This window comes from Pteronotus mesoamericanus, unplaced genomic scaffold (assembly GCF_021234165.1).
Source record: "Pteronotus mesoamericanus isolate MK-2021 breed Mesoamerican mustached bat unplaced genomic scaffold, CSHL_Meso_final contig_214, whole genome shotgun sequence".
Classification (NCBI taxonomy): domain Eukaryota; kingdom Metazoa; phylum Chordata; class Mammalia; order Chiroptera; family Mormoopidae; genus Pteronotus; species Pteronotus mesoamericanus.
The window spans coordinates 5,785,295-5,805,820 of record NW_026555089.1 but is presented as its reverse complement, the minus strand read 5'-3'; the positions used below and the strand labels follow the sequence as shown (position 1 = coordinate 5,805,820).

At 61.0% G+C, this 20,526-nt stretch overlaps 1 protein-coding gene across 1 annotated transcript; it reads left to right on the top strand.

Annotated features, from left to right (window-relative positions):
- Positions 1-3,199: 3,199 nt before the first annotated feature.
- Positions 3,200-20,482, top strand: PLCB3 (phospholipase C beta 3). Its single transcript, XM_054570964.1, has 32 exons — positions 3,200-3,436; positions 6,123-6,200; positions 6,451-6,519; positions 6,606-6,746; positions 7,195-7,274; positions 7,356-7,409; positions 7,501-7,576; positions 7,680-7,780; positions 8,262-8,428; positions 8,508-8,654; positions 9,624-9,864; positions 10,069-10,153; positions 10,233-10,419; positions 11,204-11,382; positions 12,178-12,274; positions 12,355-12,439; positions 12,724-12,848; positions 13,174-13,328; positions 13,408-13,572; positions 14,172-14,271; positions 14,360-14,464; positions 14,646-14,737; positions 16,222-16,375; positions 16,463-16,498; positions 16,624-16,816; positions 17,251-17,392; positions 17,485-17,561; positions 17,652-17,741; positions 17,833-17,890; positions 18,202-18,288; positions 18,373-18,592; positions 19,615-20,482. Exons 1-31 carry the CDS (start codon positions 3,338-3,340, stop codon positions 18,574-18,576), a joined length of 3,669 nt encoding a protein of 1,222 aa, XP_054426939.1. The 5' UTR covers positions 3,200-3,337; the 3' UTR covers positions 18,577-18,592; positions 19,615-20,482.
- The last annotated feature ends 44 nt before the right edge of the window (positions 20,483-20,526 follow it).

Genomic DNA, 20,526 nt, shown 5'->3' with positions numbered 1-20,526 from the left:
GTTGAGACTGGCCCAGCATCACACAGCTGATGCTGTAGCCAAACTCAAACCCAGAACTTTAGGCTTACCCTGTAGTTGGGAAGGAGAGATGAGAAGGCAGAGGCTGAGGATAGGGGGAGATGCGGAGGGGGGTTGAAATGGGCTTCTCTCCAAGGGCCCTGGCTCACCCGGCGGGGGGCTGGCTCACTGAGCTCAGCCTGGGGCAGATAGAGTGAGCTGATGCCTCCTTCCTCCTCAACCTTCCTTCTGGCCTTACTCTCCCTTCAGCTAAACTAGGGGGCAGTGGGGTGGGAAACAGGGAAGGGCTGACCCTTGCTCTTATAGATTCAGCAAGACCCACCCTTTCCACCAAGAGCCCCATTCCTGACCTGGCCTCCTGGCCTCCAACTCTAAGTTTGTCAGTTGAGAAGAGCAATTTATCCTAGCCCAAATTCCCCAACACACCCTATCTCACCCAATCACAGCTGGTCTGCTGGTCTGCTCTTTCTGAAGGGAGCATTGATTAGGGCCTTGCAGGTCTGCATGGTTAAGAGTGGGGATATACTGTAGCTTGTTGTGGGCGTGGGGCCTAGAGGCCTTGAAGTCCCAGGTACCAGCCCCGGTTCTGCCCCGTAGATGCTGTGACCCAGAGTACTGAACTTCCTGTCCCCCCTCCCTTCAGGGCAGGTGTGAAGTCCTGCTTTCATGTCCACATTTCATGGGGGGGGGGGGGGTTCTCCCTGCTATGGGTTCTCTGGGCAGGACAGAGAGGAGCCAACTCCCCCTGCTTGTCTCTCCCTCTCCCTTTTCTTGTCTCTCCCTCTCTCTGCCTCCCGCACGCCCCTAGGGCACTCCCAGATTCCTGGGGCCGACTCCCCTGTCCATCCAGTCCCTTCCCATGGCCACCTACCCTGAGAAGAGTTAGAGCAGATGGCCATGCTGGCTTGTAGCCCTCTTGGAGGCTGGGCTGCTTTGCACAGAACCTCAAAGTGCAAGTGCTGTGTTCACACCCTGGCTCTGCCTGGTAGGGTGCGAGGCCATAGGCAAGTCACTTACTTACCCTGAGCCTCTTCAAGGGGGCTCTTTCCACTGACCTCCTGTGGTTGGGGGCCGAGCACTCAGCGCCCCGTGCCCACATCCCAGCCTTTGCCTTCCTGCCTAAACCCCCTGGGACTGGAGCGTGCTCCTCGTCCTTCCAGCCTCAGGTTATGGCCTCCCCAGCCGCACCCTTTCCGGGGTCCCGGTGCCCCTCCACCAGAGTGCAGCTAAGGCTGCTTTCGGCGCCTCCTTGAAGCGGAGGCCCTAGGGAAGTTCCCGTGGGCAGTGACCGCCCTCTTAATCGAGGCTAGAGGCCGGAAAGGCAGCCCTCCTTCCACCATTACTGCTTGCCGAGAAACCCTATTATCATTACCAAGCCTGGAAGAAAGTGTCCGAGGAGGAAGGAGCCCTTTAATGGGGGCAGCCCTGGCCTCAGGAGACACAGGGTGGAGGGAGAGGCTCAGGCCCAGGAAAGTCTCCCATCTTGTTTCATGAAGGAGCTGCAGCCCAGTGCTTCTGTGAAACACACCTGTCCCAGGCCTCAGGCCCCGTCTCCAGGCGCTGCTAACCCTCCTGGCGCAGGCTGGTAGGCGCCCTGCCCCAGAGCTGATCCACGCCCTTTCCCTCTTCCTCTCCGATGCCCCCACAGCCTCCAAGCCACTCCTTAGTTGTCTAGCTTCCTGCAGTAAGGGGTCATGGGGTACCCATTTGCTAATTTCATCCTCCAACGACCTCCAGGTTCTGGACAAGGCAACTGAGGCACAGAGAGACTAGGTCCCATGGGAGCAGAGGCCAGTCTCTACCCCGCATGTGTGGCTGTGCCCAACAGACATGGTGGTCCATGGGTCTCTGAGGGGTACAGCTCTGCTGCTCTGCTGAGAGATGAGAGGGACAAGTCCTGTTCCCCTTTCTTTTTCTCCCCAAGGGCAAGGAGCAGAGGGATCCCAGGTTGGCCTTCATGTCAAAGAGCTGAAAACCTCCTATAGAGCTGTGTGACCTTGGGCAAGTCCCTTCCCCTCCCTGGGCCTCGAGTGGAGAGCAGTCACACCCCAGAGGGCCTTGGCCAAAGACAAGGAGATTCCTTAGGTTAGAGCTGGTGTCCCGCACGGTGGGTGTTCTGAGGAGAGCCAGTTCCAGGCAGGGCTCCCCTGGGGGTCTGAGGGCCTGGGGCGAACAGGCCTGCAGGGCACACTCCTCCTTGACTGAACCCTCCTCCCCCAGAACCAGCTCCGTCTCTTTCTGGGTTTCTAGGTGACTTGGCTGGCCCCTCTGGATGAGTTCTACTTTAAACTTGCTTCTGCCACTGCCTCTGTATTGGAGGGGCTCCCACAGGGGCCCCCAGGCAGGACCCCCCCCAGCCAAGCCCTGCGGGAGGGGCTGTAGCCCCCATCCCTCCCAGTGCCCACGCGCCTTCCCCCTCCCATCCCTGGAACACAGATTTCAGGGCACCTGCTGTGGGCCTGGCATTGCCGAGCTCCTCCTCTACCCCCTGCTCCCGGATACCTCTGAGGCTTCTGACCCCTCTGGGCAAATGGCTAGCTGTCCCCCTTCGCAGTTTTTAGTCGAGATACCCCCTGGGTCATGGGGGTCTGCAGCACAAGAATGGGCTGTTCCTAGGCTCTCTCTGACAGGCCAGAAAGCTTGGGTCTTCCAAGGAGGTCTCCCCGGGCTAGGTAAGGAGGAGGGGCGCCTGTGGGCTGGCGGCCCATTAGCTAAGTGCTCCCAGGGAGGGGAACCACGCTGCTGCAGGAGGGCGTGAGGTGAAGTGAGGGCAGAGAACGGGGTGAGTGGTTTCTCCTGCACTCTGTTAAGTGCTGCAGGAGTGAGGTGGGGGGCAGGACTCTATGGCCCCCCCAAGTCTGGTCTTCCAGTGGTACCCCCCCACCCCCGCGCCTGAGAACCTTAGCGGACTGCTCTTCAGCAGAGCCTCTACAAGCAGTCCCTTCAGCTGCACCCACAATAGACGCCCTGGTCCCAAGCGCCCTCTCCTCACCCCGGGTTTGTCCAGCTGAGCCCCCCCAGCAAAGTGCGGGGTGTTCACGGATGCCCCCGCCCCAATCCCCACTCTGGCTGCAGTCGCCGCCCCGGCCGCCAGGGGGAGCCGACGCAGTGGGAGGGGGCGGTGCCCTTGTGGCCCCGCCCCCGCCCCGCCCCACCCGGGCCCCGCCGATTCTCTGGTCTGTCCAGGACAGACTGGCGGGCAGGCGGACGCTGACGCCGCGGGGCCGGAGCGGGCCGCGCGGGAGCGCGCGGAGGGATCGCCGGCGCCGTCGGTTCCCGTCGGGGCTCCGTGGGTCCCCGGCCCGCCCCTGGCCCGGCTATGGCGGGCGCCAGGCCCGGCGTCCACGCGCTGCAGCTGGAGCCGCCCACCGTGGTGGAGACCCTGCGGCGCGGGAGTAAGTTCATCAAATGGGACGAGGTAAGTGCGGGGGCGCCCTGTTCTGTCCAGATCCGGGGACTCCTTCACTCAAGCTCGGCCAGACGCCGAGGACCCCCATCCCAGCCTGGCCTGGCCACACCGACGCCCCCCCCCCCCCCCCACATCCCAGACTGGCTTTGCTCCGGAAACTTGAGTCCCCAATCGTCCCTGTAATGAAGACTTTGTCCCCCACCCCCCACCCCAGTCTCAGCTGCGGAAAATTTGTCTTTCCACTCCTTGGCTCCAAGACTTCGAACCCCGATAAATCCCGGTACCCTTTTTCACTGGCCCTTCCTACCCCTCCTTGCCGATCTAATCTCGGTTCCGCCAGCCCTGGTCTGATCCCCAAACCCCTGACTGGTGCTTGGTGGAGTCTTTGATTCGGGGACCCTGGCCCTCAGTCTGGCCCAGGCGCACCTCCATTCTGGGTGGGTGCCGCTGGGACCCTACTCTTCCCAGTGCCCTGGTCTAAACATTCTTCTCCATTCATCACTTTTTCACCCTATTTTGGTTGGCACTCCTTTGCCTTGCTTTGGATCCCAGTACAGCTCCCTGCTCAGGTGGTACCACCAAGTCACCTCCTAGTGGAGACTTTGCCCCCCAACTTCCTCCACCCCAGGGGAACTTGGCGCCCCGCTCCTTACCGTCGGGACTTTGAACCCCAATAAATCCTGGCCCCCTTTATACCCGCCTTGCCTCGGAGCTCACCTGCAGCTCCTGGTCCCTGTCCTTTGCCCCACCCTCATTTCACACCGCCCCCTTCTCTGCCTCCTGGGCCCCTCCTTCCCCAGGGGCGCCACCCGGCTGGCCTGAGCTTCCTCGCTGCTCCTACCCGGTCAGGCCAGAGGCCTGGAAGTCTCTGGGCTCCTTTCCGGCTGGGTGGGGCGGGTAGGCGTGGGAGCTGGGGGGAGGGGCTGGGGGCGTGGCCTGAGGCAGCAGGTGTGCCGTAGAGGGTGCCTGGAAGCCCCAGGGGCCTGGGGAGACCCCTTCCCTTAGACGGCCTGAAGGGAAAAGTTTCCCTTTTTCCTCTCAGTCTGATAAACCCAAATAAGGAAGTAGGAACAGGGAGAGGGCCCTCGGGGTGGGGTTGGGGGTGCGGACAAGGACTTGGGGCCAGGGAGCAGGGGACCCCGGCTGCCTTTGAAGGCCAGACCCCTGAGGAGGGGCGGCAGGGGCGGTGGGGGGGGACCCTGGGATCATTACTACAGAACTCCCCCTCCTCATACTATTCGGGTGCCCTGAGTCCCAGGGCAGGGCTGGGAATCCATCCCAAAGAGGGGCTGAGGATGTTTGTTAGCACAGTGAGGTGAGGAGGCTCAAGGTTCCCCAGAGTTCCAGGGCCCCGCGTCCCCTCTGCTCCCAGATCAACTTCCTGTCTTTTGTAAGCAAAGCCTGACATGGGCGGGGCTGCTGAGGTCCCGTCCTCCAGAAGAGGAAACTGAGTCTGGGCAGTGGAGACTAATCCCAGGTCCCACAGTGAGTGCCGCTGAGGCCAGCAGCTGGGAGCCTGGCAAGGACCCCCCAGGCTCCCTGCTTCTTAGGCCACTGGACTTTGGAGCCGTGCTGCCCGAATGCAAATCCTGGCTCCCCTCCTTCGGCCTTTCACGAGCTGTGGAGCCTCTCCACGCCTCAGTCTGCTCGTTTGTGAAATGGGAAGAATAATAGCGTATACCACATAGGGTTGTTGGGAGAACCAGGTGAGCTCCTGGATGTTAAATACCTAGAATTGACCTGGCACACAGGAGGGACAATGTGAGGGGAGCTGTCGTGTTGACGATCTGATGGCTTGACAGCGGGCAGCAGTTTGGGGGTGGCTTCCACGTGACGCAGGGTCTCCCACTGGGGCAGGAGAGTTCTAGCTGTGGCCACTTGGCCACCTGGGCCCTGGCCAAGTCTAAGTCCCTCTTGACCCCCCTTTGGCTGCCGTCCTCAGTTGCCTGGGGTGGCCCTGGGAATGTGCCAGGGACCAGGCCCTTCTTGGAAAATGGGGCCAGCACACTGTTCCCTGCCTTCTGTGGGGCTGTTGGAGGGAGGACAGATTTCACCCTGGTTCTGAGGGCAGGGTATGTCTCCTGCTGGTGTGACTCAGTCTGTGCTGTGTAAGATGAGTGAGCTGTGGGGTGCAGGGTGGGGGTAATGGACTTTAAGGTGGAGGTGAGGGGTGGCTGGTCATCATGGGACCCGTAGGGCCACAGAAGGGCTGTGGGGGTCAGGCTTCCGAACCCTCCGCTTTCATACCATAACTGTTCCCGGTGGGGCTGCGGGGAGCTCCAGGCTTTGGGGAGCTCTCAGGCCTTTTGGGAAACAGCCCAGGGCTGGGGGCTAGGGAGGCCTCCCTGGGCAGGCAGGTCAGATTTCATGGGTAGAGAAGGAAGGAAAGACTGTCTTAGCAAAGGAACAACGATGCAGCGGCTGAAAGTGGGGAAAGGGTAGTTAGGGGTCCATGTGACAGAGTCTTAGGAGAGACAGGTGACATTGGGAGGGGTGTCGGGACCCCAGATGTCATGCCCAGGGCCTCAGCTTCGTCCTGAGGATTATAGGGAGCCACAGGGGACCTTTGGACTGGGTGAGGTTTCGTCTTTGCTCACTGCCAGAAACACGGCCCTGGACGGCCCCAGGGGGTCCAGGACCAGGCCTGGCTTTCAGCCCTCACTCCATGACCCCTGCCGTCCCATGCCATCCCCAGGAGGCCTCTAGTCGGAACCTGGTGACCCTGAGAGTGGACTCCAATGGCTTCTTCCTGTACTGGACAGGACCCAACATGGTGAGGGCAGGCGCTGGTGCAGCTCGCTCAGGTCTAGGGCCCCTGCTCCAGACCCCCAGATCCCCACACCCACCCCAGGAGGGTGGGGCCCGGGGGCTGGCTGACCTCTCGCACGGCTTGCTGGACAGGAAACCCTAAGGACAGTGGCTGAGGCAGGGGCGGCTGCTCTGTGGCCTGGGTGTGGAGCTTGGGGGCTCTGGGACCTCACCCTGTGGCCTCTTACACCCACCCTGGCACCTGCTTTCCCCAGGAGGTGGACACGCTGGACATCAGTTCCATCAGGGACACACGGACGGGCCGTTACGCCCGCCTGCCCAAGGTGAGCGATGGGGCCCAGGACTCAGCGTGGAGTGAGGTGGTGGGCGATGGGGATACCCCTCCTCACCCTTGGCTCTCCCCACTCAGGACCCCAAAATCCGTGAGGTGCTGGGTTTTGGGGGCCCTGATGCCCGGCTAGAAGAGAAGCTGATGACGGTGGTGGCCGGGCCAGACCCAGTGAACACAACGTTCTTGAACTTCATGGCCGTGCAGGATGACACAGCCAAGGTGGGCTGGGGCTGAGGGTCGTCCCGGGGAGCCACCACCTCGCTTGCTGATTCAGCCGTCACTTAGTGAGAGCCTGTTGTACACTAGGTTGTTCTCTGCCCCTAATTTTTTTTTCTTTTTTAAAGATTTTACTTATTTATTTTTAGAGAGGGGGAAGGGAGGAAGAAAGAGAGGAGGAGAAACATCAATGTGTGGTTGCCTCTCAAGCACCCCCAACTGGGGACCTGGCCTACAACCCAGGCCCGTGCCCTGATGGGGAATGGAATCGGTGACTCTTTGATTCGTAGGCCTGCACTCAGTCCACTGAGCCACACACCAGCCAGGGCTCTGCCTCTAATTCTAATCGTCCTTCGACGAAGCAGTGTTTAAGCACTGACTGTGCCACACCAGCTTCTGGGCCCGCCCCTCTGGCCTCCACTCACCCTCTCCCCTGCATCTGACCCCTCAGGTCTGGGCTGAGGAGCTGTTCAAGCTGGCTATGAACATCCTGGCTCAGAATGCCTCCAGGAACACCTTCCTGCGCAAAGCGTGAGCCCCAAGCTTGCCTGGGGGGCCCTGGGAGGGCAGATGTTCGTTCCCAGCGCATGACCCTCCTCCCTCTCTCCCCAGATATACAAAGCTGAAGCTGCAGGTGAACCAGGATGGACGGATCCCGGTCAAGAAGTGAGTGTCCCTTCCCCTTAGTACCTTCTCTCCTGCCCTGCTCTTGGGGACCTTTGACCCCACTGACCTTGACGCCCTCCCACCTGTTCAGTATCTTGAAGATGTTCTCAGCAGACAAGAAGCGGGTAGAGACTGCGCTGGAGTCCTGTGGCCTCAATTTTAACCGGGTGAGGGGGCTGGGGGCAGGGGCCAGGTGGGTGTCATGGTGGGTGCCTGCTCTTTTGGGGCTGGCTGCCCCTGGGTTCTCACCCCACACTCCTCGGCCCTCAGAGCGAGTCCATCCGGCCTGATGAGTTTTCCTTGGAAATCTTTGAGCGGTTCCTGAACAAGTTGTGTCTTCGGCCAGACATTGACAAGATCCTGCTGGAGATGTGAGCAGGGCTGGGCCCGCTTACCAGCCCCCAGTACCCACGCCGGCCTCTGCTCAAGGGTCCCTTCCAGCCCAGGACGGGGAGTGGAGCTTTTGGGGGTCCCAGTGCACGGGGCTATGGCTGAGCTCAGAGCCAGTTTGCCTGCAGCTTTGCTGTGGACAGTTGTCTGCTGACCCTTTGCCCAGTTTACTTTCCCTGGCCCATGCTGGGGACGAGAACTGGGTGGGTCATACTGTTGGGGACTTGCCTGAGCTCACACAGCAAGTGAAGGCTGGAGCTGAGATTGGGTCTAGGATTGGCAGAGCCCTTGCTAAGCCCGTACCAGTGCCGAGTGGAAGAGAGCGGATAGGGACCTGAGGCTCAGAGAGGCAGTGACTTGCCCAAGTCCCAGCCAGTGGGTGTCAGCTCCCTCTGCCAGGGTGAGGGCTTAGAGCAGGGGCTGCTGAAGCTTCTGCCTGACCCGGCTTCCCTCCCCCACCAGAGGTGCCAAGGGCAAGCCGTACCTGACGCTAGAGCAGCTCATGGACTTCATCAACCAGAAGCAACGGGACCCAAGACTCAATGAAGTGCTGTATCCACCCTTGGGGCCCTCCCAGACCCGGCTGCTCATTGAGAAGTACGAGCCCAACCAGCAGTTCCTGGAACGAGGTGAGCCAGCTGGGGTAGGGGAGTGGTTGGGGGAGGGGGCCAGCTGATCCTGACCCTGCTGACCCCACCCGGCCCCCAGACCAGATGTCCATGGAGGGCTTCAGCCGCTACCTGGGAGGGGAGGAGAACGGCATCCTGCCCCTTGAGGCCCTGGATCTGAGCGCAGACATGACCCAGCCGCTGAGCGCCTACTTCATCAACTCCTCACACAACACCTATCTCACAGGTGAGCGAGCCGCCCTCTGCTGGCTGGGAGGGATGGCATCCGCGACCTCTGCCTTCTGGCCCTTACACTGCCTCCCTCCTTTTGGGGCGGTCAGTGCTAGGTCTGCAAGCAGGGAACACACAGCCTGCCGTGGGGGACCGCGGCTTCTCCGCACGGGTGGGTCTCATGGGTGGTCTGGAAGGCTTCCTGGGGGAAAGGCTGAGGCCTTTAGTGTCTGGCTTTGGGAGGGAACAGCCTGTGCGAAGGCCCAGAATAGAAGACAGCTTGGTGCAGAAAAGAGGCCGGGAGGAGGCGGAGGCAGGGAGGGAGGTGGGATGGGGTGGGGTGGGGTGGGGGCTGGGGCAAGTAGAGGTGAGAGGGGCCGGAGAGGGAGGCAGGGCTAGACCCAGCAGGGAAGGAATTCGGATTTATGCGAAGTGGTCAAGAAAGGCAATTTTTGGAGGGTGTTAAGCAGGGTGGGGGGTGATGTGACTTGGTGAGTTTTTAGGAGGATGGCGCCAGGTGCTCTGCAGAGACTGGGTGGGGGGCAGGCAGGAGCCTGCTGTCCCGAGGCGATGGCAGAGGCAAGAAAGGGCAGTGAGGGGCCATGGGGGAGCTGGGTGTGGCTCTCTGGCTGGCTCAGGCTGGTGCAATGGGAGGTGGTGGAGATTTTGGTGAGAGAGTGAGCCCTGGTGAAGGAACCAGCCTGTCAGCCAGCGCTGGTGGACGCCGACTCCGACCAGCTTGGGTGGGTGCCAGGGACTGGGTGGTGGGACCTGGGCCCCACCCTGGAGAGATGGAGCTGGGTCCACAGTGAACGAAAGAGTGATCAGCGGCTTGCCAGACAGGGTGTGCCAGGGCCAGGCCTGGCCGCCTGGGGCCCTCTGTGTCCCCCTGTGTGCCCAGCGTGGCCTGGTTCAGCACAGGCTGGGGAGGAGGGGTAGGAGCCTGGCCGGCGGGGTGGCTGTGGTGACGGAGCCTCTCCACCAGCGGGGCAGCTGGCTGGGACCTCGTCGGTGGAGATGTACCGCCAGGCGCTGCTGTGGGGCTGCCGCTGTGTGGAGCTGGATGTGTGGAAAGGGCGGCCACCCGAGGAGGAGCCCTTTATCACCCACGGCTTCACCATGACCACGGAGGTGCCACTGCGGGATGTGCTTGAGGCCATCGCAGAGAGCGCCTTCAAGACCTCGCCCTACCCGGTCATCCTCTCCTTCGAGAACCACGTGGACTCGTGAGTAGGCCCGATGAGAGACGTCTGTCCCAGCAGCCTCTAATGTGGAGGCTTGTGACTGGGGACCCCTGATGAACCCAGATGTAGCCTCCCATGGTGGCCCGTTGGACAGCTCCTGTGACCTCTAACCCTGGGACTTTTCACTGACCCTGAGGATCTCTGACCTACCCTGGAGACCTCTGACCTCTGACCTTGGCCCCACAGGGCAAAGCAGCAGGCCAAGATGGCCGAGTACTGCCGCTCCATCTTTGGGGACGCGCTGCTCATTGACCCACTGGAGAAGTACCCGGTACGGGGGCTTGGAGCTGTGGCAGGGTGTGGGGGTGGTGAGGGTGCCCCAGCAGCCCTGACCTGTCTGTGCCCACCAGCTGGCCCCAGGCGTCCCCTTGCCCAGCCCCCAGGACCTGATGGGCCGCATCCTGGTGAAGAACAAGAAGCGGCATCAACCTAGCACTCGCATACCCAACAGCTCCGTGCGCAAGCGGCCGCTGGAGCAGAGCAACTCGGCCCTGAGCGAGAGCTCTGCCACCACGGAGCCCTCCTCACCCCAGCTTGGTATGACCCCTGGCCCAACCTTTGACCCTGACCCTGACCCCCATCTCACTGAACCCAGCTATCCTGTCTGCTCCCAACATGATCCTCCTCACCAAGCCACTCACCGCCTCCTGGCTGAGCATGGGACCTCTGACCTCTGACCTCAGGCACTCACTCACTGAGCTACACCACAGCTGGATTTGGCTCCATCCAGCTCTGGCCCCTCAACCTCACACCCCTACCTCCCAGAGCCTTCCCCTCAGCCAGGTTGTGACTGAATTCTGACCTCTGCCTCGGTGAACTACGTCTCCGTTCTTTGAGTGGGACCCTCAGACTTCTGCCCTCTGCCCTCTGCCCCTCACTTAGTCTGGCCACCCAACTGGTTATAAGTTCAGTTAACCCTTGATCTCTCACTTTAGTGAAGCCCTCCGTACCTCTGACCCCTCACTGACTGGTCCCCTCACTAAGCCCCTGCATCGGGTGTATCTCTGACTGACTCCTGATTCGGAATCACACCGTGTCATCCTTCACCCTTGCTGTCAAGGCTGTTGTACCCAAGTTCCTGACTTCGCACCCTTCTGAGCCACTCTACCTACCTCTCTGATGGCAGTAACTCTGGACCCTGACCTTTGACCCCCTCATCTAGCTCCTGACCCCTCCCCGCTCCCCCAGCCACATTGCCCTGAGAGTCCTCTTGACTTCCCCACCGAGTCACCTCCGCACACACTGGGCACAGCACCTCCTAGCTGCTGAGAGCCTGTGTGTCCCCTGACCCCCCGACCCGCTGAGGCCCTGTCCTCTGCAGGGTCCCCCAGCTCCGACAGCTGCCCAGGCCTGAGCAATGGGGAGGAGGCGGGCCTTGAGAAGCCCAGCCTGGAGCCGCGCAAGTCTCTGGGCGACCTTGGACCTGCTGACCGTGAGGATGAGGAGGAGGATGAGGAAGAGGAGGAACAGGTGGACCCCAAAAAGCCGACCACCGATGAGGTCAGGCAGGCCAGTGGGAAGTAGGGGAGTGTTTGCTGAGCACCCACTGTGTTGGGTGCAGCACTGGGGACCAGCTTTGGCCCTGACCAGACGTTCCCTGCTTGCCTGGGGTGTTGTGGGGGGCGGGGGTGGGAGGGCATGTGGAGAGGGAGAGAGGCGTCTCAGAGGCACAGACATGGGAGAAAATGTGAAATTATGCTTGTGACATGGGCTGGGGAGGGGTGAGTTCGGGTGCAGAACAGGATGGGGAAATGAGGGGGAGGAGGGGGGATTTGATCTGGGCGGGGGGTTGGGCGAGCAGACCTGAGGAAGAGGGGACACCTGTGGCAGGGCCAGTGTTGGGGATGGGGTCCTGTAGACTAGGACAGCGTTGGGGCCTGAGGAGTGGAGGTGGCTGAAAAGTCAATCACGAGGTCGGATTTGGAAGGGGCCGAGCAGGGGGCCAGGAGCTGCCAGGCCTAGCAGCACAGGGACTGAGTCTGAGTCCTGTGAGCCCCGAGGGAGGTGGCAAGGTGGGCAGAAGTAATGGCCGGGGACGGAAAATTGGGGGGGGCCTGTCTGCACGTGGGTAATTGAACCCCTGGAGTTGGGTGAGAAGTTCCAGCTTCCAGAATCAGGGGGCAGGAGGCAAACCGGGGCTGACGGAGGCCGGGGGCTGGGGCCTTGGCCGAGGCAGCTGGATGGTGCGACTGCCAGGGTGGGTCGAAGCCTCCTTCAGGGCACGAGGCAGGGAAGGGGACTTCCTGCTGATGGTTGCGCAGCATGACACTGCTGACCCTGCATTTGGGGCCACAGGGCACCGCTAGCAGTGAGGTCAATGCTACCGAGGAAATGTCGACCCTCGTCAACTACATTGAACCTGTCAAGTTCAAGTCCTTCGAGGCTGCTCGGAGTGAGTGGGTTGGGAGACGGTGGGAGTGGGAGCCGCTCGGCCCTGCCAGACCTAACCACCTCCCACTGCCCACCCCTCAGAGAGGAACAAGTGCTTCGAGATGTCATCCTTTGTGGAGACCAAGGGCATGGAGCAGCTGACCAAGAGCCCCATGGAGTTTGTGGAGTATCCTTTGGTGGCACTGGGCCCACTGGTCCAGGCTGGGGGCGCTCAGAGGCCGGCTCGGATGTTCAAACCCCGCTTACGCTGCCCACACAGGGTTCTGGCGCTCCAGCACTCCCGTCTGGGTTTTGGGTGGGTCTGGGAGACTGCACAGGAGCTAGGCCAAGAAGTGGGGGGCCCAGGGGACACCTTGAGCCCAGGCCAGGAAGTGGGTTCACGGAATCAAGGCTGGGCTGGAGGCAGGAGGTGGGTGAGTGCGTAGCGTGGCCCCTGACTGCCAACCTCAGATACAACAAACAGCAGCTCAGCCGCATCTACCCTAAGGGTACCCGCGTGGACTCATCCAACTACATGCCCCAGCTCTTCTGGAACGTGGGCTGCCAGCTTGTGGCTCTCAACTTCCAGACCCTGGGTGAGCACTGGCCCACCTTGACCCTTGACCCCTGGCCCCCAGGCTCACCGGCTTCTGCCCAATGACCCCGCTAATTTTGTCTGAATGGACCTCTGACTCCCACTAATCCCAAGTTCCAAAATTGAACCACGACCTTGGCTAACCCCAACTGCTGTCCTTGGCAGATCCTAGACCCTCCTCCCTGTCTGATCCGACCTAATTGTGGAACCCTGATGCCATTGGTTCTGGCTGTGGTGATCCTTGGTCTCCCTTCTGCATGACGCTGTCTTTCCTGACTTGACCCTGCGTTGACCTGCGGACCTTGCCTTCCCCATGTTGCCCCTAGATGTGGCGATGCAGCTCAACGCAGGCGTGTTTGAGTACAACGGGCGCAGCGGCTACCTGCTCAAGCCTGAGTTCATGAGGCGGCCAGACAAGTCCTTTGATCCCTTCACCGAGGTCATCGTGGATGGCATTGTGGCCAATGCCTTACGGGTCAAGGTGGAGCCAGGGAGGGCTCGGGCCAGGGTGTGCTGGGGCGGGACTCTCAGCGGCCTCCTCACACTCCTGGCTCTCCCAGGTGATCTCCGGGCAGTTCCTGTCCGACAGGAAGGTGGGCATCTACGTGGAGGTGGATATGTTCGGCCTCCCCGTGGACACGCGGCGCGGCAAGTACCGCACTCGGACCTCTCAGGGGAACTCGTTCAACCCAGTGTGGGACGAAGAGCCCTTCGAGTTCCCCAAGGTGAGCCTGGTGCCCGCCCAGGCCTGCTGGGCTCACCTCGGGGGGAGTGGGAACCAGGTGCACCGGTGGCAGCTGGGGGTGGAAGGTGGGGTGGCCAGGAACCTCAAGGCCCCACCCCAGTTCCTGCATGTCCCAGGGTCAGGCTCGGGCTCCCTGCCTTCTGCGGGGTGAGAGAAGAGGACAGGAAGATGAGACAGCAGGAGGTCCCATGGCCCCCCAAGAAGAGCGGACTTAGCCCGTCCCATCTCCCAGGCATGAGGCATTTGCCTGAGATCATTCACAAGCTCACACCAGCTCCTCCCCATCTCCCATATGGACTGGAAATCTGTGCCCCGGTGGGGTGGGGTGGCCTGACCTGCCCACTGAAGTGGCGCCTGGAGGAGTGGGTCGGCCTGTTCTCTTGGCTCAGGGCCCTGACGGCTGCTGACTGTCCCCCTGGCTGTGCCATGAGCCGTGGGCCCACCACTGGTTCCATAGCTGTGGTGATGGATGGTTAGTCATGGGGTCACCTTGTCTGAGGGCCCCCTCTGAGTGTTGGCCTCAGTGGCCATGTTGGCGGTGAGTCAGCTCCGTGGCTTAGCACCAGTATGGGCCCTCAGGTGGTGCTGCCCACGCTGGCTTCGCTGCGCATCGCGGCCTTTGAGGAGGGTGGCAAGTTTGTGGGGCACCGGATCCTGCCCGTCTCTGCCATCCGCTCAGGTGAGGCCATTTGGGCTCTGGGCAGTGTGGGGACAGTGCGCGTGGGGACCTCACGGGGCTCATTCACCTTGCCCTCCCGCCCTCCCAGGGTACCACTACATCTGCCTGAGAAATGAGGCCAACCAGCCCCTGTGCCTGCCGGCCCTGCTCATCTACACCGAAGCCTCCGACTACATCCCTGACGACCACCAGGGTGAGCTGTGGGGGCAGGCTGGGCAGCCCCGGGGACGAGGGCGCCCCCTGGGGCTGGGGATGGCTCGGCTGAGTGGCTCCACTGGAGGGTGGGGTGAGTGGTCCCTCCGTGAGAGGGAGCTGGGGGAGGGTCTGGCCCCGGGGTGCTGACTCCAAGAGCCTCGCCCTCTGCCCCTGGCCAGACTACGCAGAGGCCCTGATCAACCCCATCAAGCACGTCAGCCTGATGGACCAGAGGGCCAAGCAGCTGGCCGCCCTCATTGGGGAGAGAGAGGTGAGCCAGGGCGGGGTGGGGGTAGGTGGGCGGCAACAGGGCTTGGTCTCACCGGGACCCACTGGCTTGGCCCTGGGGGAGGAGCACCTGCACCAGCCCCATCCCCCCGGCATCCCCTCCCAGCTGGTGGTCTGGCTTCTCTCCCAGAGAGGAAAAGGGACTGTTCACTGTCCTATGGCAAACGCCAGTGCCATTTACCCATCCCCTGCCTTCTGCCTGAGAGGCCTTTTCCCCTTTCTGGATTCGTCTCTCACCCGAACCAGAAAGTAAAGCCAAGTGAATGCTGAGCATCAGCTCTCTGCCCAGCCAGGTATGAGCTGTTTTCACCAACTTGGCTCCTATAATCCTCCCACCACCTGAGTTTGCCAACCCCAGGCTAGAGATAGAGAGTCAAAAAGGCCTGGCCTGGGCCTCCAATCCTTGGCCTTTCCACCAAGCTGCACGGTGTGCGGCTTCTGGCTTCTCTCACAGTAGGCTCGGTGGTCTTGGCTTAGCCCGCGCATTTTAAGGGGGTGGAAGCTGTCCCTCTCGCCTGTGAGAGGCTTTCAGGACAGACCTGGGCTAGGGTTCCTCCTGCTGCACGCAGGAGCAAAGCCGGGAACCAGGGCAGGTGGTAGCCACAAAAGCTTTTAAAACGGGTCCTGTGAGCCATGAGATATCAGTGGCTTCTGCGGGGAGAGGTCAGGAGCAGAGGCTTGCCTGCTCATCTAGCCCCAGCCCCGTGGGGCCTGCGGCAGGCAGGGGAGAGGCAGCTACTTGAAGCTGTTAGCCGGAAAGGCTGGTGCCCACTCTGCGGTCACTTCCTTCGTTGATTTAATCAGGAGCTAAGCAACTAGGAAGATGAGCAGCTGTGGGCAAGGGTGGAGGGGGACTCAGAGACAGGAAGAGACTTGGGGCTGGGCCAAGGCTTTCCAGAACAATCTGAAAGTTCCTGAGCACATGCAGTGGGGCCTGGCATCCTAGAGACACCATCTCATATTATCTTCCCCACACCCCGTGTAGAAAGGGGTTTAGACATGCCCGTTTTACCCCTCTTGTTTCTCATGCAATTGTCTTTTTAAGATTTTATTTATTTTATAATTTTTAAAAGAGATTCCATTTATTTTTAGAGAGAGGAGGAGGGAGGGAGGGAGGGAGGGAGAGAAACATCAGTGTGCAAGAGTTACATCATGCAAGAGATATAGTCCATCAGTTGCCTCTCGCACGCCCCCAACTGGGGAGCTGCCCACAACCCAGGCATGTGCCCTGACTGGGAATCAAACCTGCAACCTTTCGGTTTGCGGGTCAGCACTCAGTCCACTGAGCCACACCAGCCAGGGCTCATATAGGTCTCTTAACAGCCCCATGTTATAGATGAGTCCAGGGCCAGACAGGCAGAGGGAGGCAGCCCCGGGACATGAGGCAACCCCAGGAAGTTGCGAAGGACAGAGCAGCCTGGAGAGAACAGCACTTCTGGAAAGAGCATTCTGCTTCCTCCCTCACAGGCCCAGGCTGGCCCAGAGACATGCCAGGAGACCCAGTCTCTGCAGCTGGGGTCCCAGCTGACCCCAAACCCCACACCCAGCCCACTGGACACCACCCCCCGCCGGCCCCCAGGCCCTGTCACCTCCCCCACCAGCCCTTCCCTTAGCAGCCCAGGTAAGGGGTAGCGCGGGCTTGGGTGGCCTGAGGGGAGTAGCTCTGGGGTCCTCTCCAGTTTTTCCCAGTCCTGCCTCTGCTCTCCAGGTCAGCGGGATGATCTCATTGCCAGTATCCTGTCAGGTAGGGGCCTGGTGTTGTGGGGGTGGGGCTACCCAAGGAGGCGGGGCCACTCCTGGAGGGGGTGTGGTGCTCCTGCAGGGTTGGCCTGACCGGTCCCAGCCCGCCTTTTCTCCGCTGTTCCCCAGAGGTGGTCGTGGCCCCGCTGGACGAGCTGCGAGGCCACAAGTCTCTGGTGAAGCTCCGGAGTCGGCAAGAGCGAGACCTGCGGGAGATGTACAAGAAGCATCAGCGGAAGGCAGTTGCTCTCACTCGCCGATTGCTGGACAACTTGGCCCAGGCCCGGGCTGAGGGCAAGTGCCGGCACCGACCAGGTGTCCTGTGAGTGTCCAGCCTGCCTGGGAGTGTGTGCTCAGTGCGGTGATGTGACTGTGGGGGTGTGCACGTGGGTTTCTCCTGCACCGGGTGGGCATGGTGGATGGCCAGGGGCTGCTTCTTGACCCCCAAGGGGGAGGGTTTAATGCAAGGAGGAGAGAGGAGGCTTCCCTCCCTTTTTCAGTTCCTCCCTCTTTCCACCGGAGAGCTATAGCTCATTGGAAGACACCCATGAGGAGCATGTGTTTTGAGGCTGTTGCCCAGACAGGCTCCTGTGGCTTGGGTGAAGCAAACTGGCCTCCTCATTGGCATAATAAACCCCGCCCCCGGGCTGATATCTGTCACTGCCTGCTGGGATATGCCCTGCCACCCTCCACCCTCCCGGCTCAGCCAAGTCCACGTGACGACCTGAGCATCACCCGGAGGGGTTCTCCACACAGAGGCGGGGAGAACGAGAAAGAGGAGGAGGAAGAGATGAAGCGGTATCAAGAATTCCAGAACAGACAGGTGCAGAGTCTGCTGGAGCTGCGGGAGGCTCAGGCGGACGCTGAGGCCGAGCGGAGGCTGGAGCACCTGAGACAGGTCCGGGGGGTTCTGTGGTGGTGAGGGAGCGCCTCCTTCTTGGACAGTCTTTTCATCAGCCTGTGTCACCTGTTGGTTACCTGTGTCCACAGGTTCTGCAGCGGCTCAGGGAGATTGTCCTGGAGGCTCACACAACTCAGGTCAAGAGGCTGAAGGAGATGAACGACAGGTGAAGGCAGCGGGTCTTGTGTGGGTGGGGCGGGGGACTCCCTGGTGTCAGGACAAAGGCAGAGCCTCTAACCCCCACCGGCTCCACCAGGGAGAAGAAGGAACTGCAGAAAATCCTGGACAGGAAACGCCACAACAGTATCTCGGAGGCCAAGACAAGGGAGAAACATAAGAAGGAAGTGTAAGGGCATCGGGGCTGGGAGCCATTTGGGTGCTGGGCAGGCAGGGCTGGGTGCCTGGCACTGAACCGGCCCTGCCTCGCTCCTCTGCAGGGAACTGACGGAGATTAACCGTCGCCACATCACCGAGTCCGTCAACTCCATCCGTCGGGTAAGGCTCAGGTGCCACTCTAGCCCACCCCTCTTCCTTCAGTCATCAGAAACCCGTCTCCTTGGTGCTGGCCTCATGTGGCATTGCCCTGTTGGGGTTTCTGGAGCCTTCCCTTCCAGATCCCACAGCCCCCTAAGCCCAGACCATTTTCAAAGCCAATTGTGTATAACAGTGCCCTGTGGCTTTGGAGTCTGGGCCTGGAGACTTTGCCATAAGGATCATGTCAGAATTGTGGCCACACAACCCTGGGAGCCTGGCCTCTCCCTAGAGACCCTTGGCTGAGCTCTTGCCCCTCCCCTCCCCCCCGACAGCTGGAGGAGGCCCAGAAGCAGCGGCATGAACGGGTTGTGGCTGGGCAGCAGCAGGTCCTACAGCAGCTCGTGGAGGACGAGCCCAGGGTGAGGCCTTGGGTGAGGCGGGCACCGGGGTGGCAGGCAGAGTGCTGGGTGGCCTGTCCTGTGATTCTCCTCCTCCTCCCACAGCTGCTGGGCCAGCTGGCCCAGGAATGTCAGGAGCAGCGGGCGAGGCTGCCCCAGGAGATCCGCCGGAGCCTGCTGGGCGAGACGCCGGAGGGGCTGGGGGATGGACATCTGGTGGCCTGTGCCAGCAACGGTCACGCGCCTGGGAGCATTGGGCACCTGTCTGGCGCTGACTCGGAGAGCCAAGAGGAGAATACGAAGCTCTAAACTGGCTGAGCAAGAGGTGGCCACAGGGCCAGGGTGGGTGCTGGGAGGAGGGTCGGAAGCTAAGACACTAATGTGCTTTTTTTTGTTTTAACTTTTTATCTTTAGAAATTTTATTTTTTTAAACTGAGGCGAGCACCCCACACTAACTTCCTTCCTTCACCCTCTTGGGGCCTCATTAGTCCCCAGCCCCTCCTTCCTGCCCTCAGTCCTAGGGAAGGTGCTGGGTCACTCTGGGCCAGAAGAGCTTGGGTGGGGCCCTTGCTCCCCATTACGCCCGCACCCCGGAGTGGGAGCCACTCCCTCACTTCCCCAGGGAACACCATGTGGCGACTTAGAGCTCTGGGAAGCAGGGGTCACATTCTTTCTCTATTCTCTGGGGACGTTTTTATATGAATAAAAGTGGATTTTAGGGACCCTGTGTGCGGTGTGGTTTGGGGTGGAGCAGAGCTGGAGAGGACCTGGGTCCTAGGCCCTCTTTGCCCCTTCTTTTGGGGCCTCAGTTTCCTCATCTATTAAAGGGCTGGCGGGCACTGTGGGATTAAGGTCAGGCCCCTAGTGGAGGAAGGGCTGCTGGGTTTGAACCTTGCCCGGGGCCACCAGATCTTGGCAGTCCCTGGACATCAGAGGCCGCTCGGCCTCCCCTAGGCTTTTCTGCCTCAGCGCCCTCTGCTCCTGGGCCTTCCTTTCCTCCCTCCTGGGCTCTTGTCCCTTCACAGAGGCTCAGGCCTTCGCTTCAGGAAGCCTTCCCTGCCCCCATTCCTTTTGCCTGGTATGACCCGAGGGCCTAGTACCTTCTGCTAAGACTGCCCTGGGCTCCACGCAGGCCGTTAACTCTGTGTCTGGAGGTGGACTAGGGTGAGGCTGCACAGCTCAGGGCCCGTCCAACGTCAGAGGAGCTAGGCTCTCAGCAACGGGGGTTAGGGGGGTGGGCCTGGCAGTGACCCTTGGGAGAAGGGAAGCTGGCAGTCAAGACACAGGGGCTGGGAGACCCAGCACCCCCTCAATCCCTGTGAGGGAGATGTTATGCCTCTTTTACAGATGAGGAAACTGAGGCCCAGACAGAAGTCACGTGTGCCAGGCCAACTCAAGACGCCCTGACCTGGAGGCAGGGCAGGTCTGAACACTCTATGGCAGAAGGTCTACAGCCAGCCTGGAGGACCTGCTCCATGCCTACCCTTCCTGCCTCGGGACAGCGACGGCGTGGAGTGGCAGAGACCCCGCAGTGAGGGCGCGGCCGGCTGTGCTGCAGGGTCAGGCTGGCACTCCTTCAAGGCCTCTCCCAGCTTCCTGGCGGAGCTTCCCAGGCTGACTGCCTCCCTCCCACAGAGGAAGGCAGCCTCTTATCTGGGTTTATCTCCTGCCAATTGAGTGTTTTCTTTCTTTGTTTTTGCTGCAGCCTCAGGCAAACAGATGGGTGGGGAGGCCAGAGAAACAGGCCTCCCAGAGTGGGGCTCTCCCAGGGCAGGGGGCCTCTACTCTGGGCCCTGGGCCCTCAGGGTCAGTACCATTGCCCAGGCCTTCCCTGCTTCTGTGGTCAGTCCCTGTCCTAACCCCAGATCTGCCCACTGCATTGTGTGTGCAGGCCCCTCAGCAGCCAACTCCTAACTTCTTGGCTCACCTCCACTTATGGAAACACTACACGTCAGTCCCGTGGTCCTCAAAGACCAGGCTAAACTCCAAACTCCTGGGTATGACATTCGAGCTCCGCAGAAGCCTAGCTTCTGCTGCTCCTCCCATACTTCCATGGGTCCGTTTTATCCTCTGCCCAGAGTGACAGCCCCCTCCCCCATCTCTCCAAGTCCCAGCTCGAACTCACCTGCTGTGTCTTAATTCATCTCTGTATACCTAGCACAAATTACTGGCTCATCTATAGGGGGCGCCAATAAATCTTCCTGGACTTGAGCTCAGAGCTCTCTGCTCCCAGGTCCTGGTGAAGCTTCTCTGGTTCCC

Coding starts and splice junctions, on each gene's coding strand:
- PLCB3 (XM_054570964.1), top strand. CDS start 3,338: ATGGCGGGCGCCAGGCCCGGCGTCCACGCGCTGCAGCTGGAGCCGCCC. Junction 14,465..14,645: donor CATCCCTGACGACCACCAGG/GTGAGCTGTGGG, acceptor GCCCCTGGCCAG/ACTACGCAGAGGCCCTGATC. Junction 16,817..17,250: donor CGGCACCGACCAGGTGTCCT/GTGAGTGTCCAG, acceptor TTCTCCACACAG/AGGCGGGGAGAACGAGAAAG.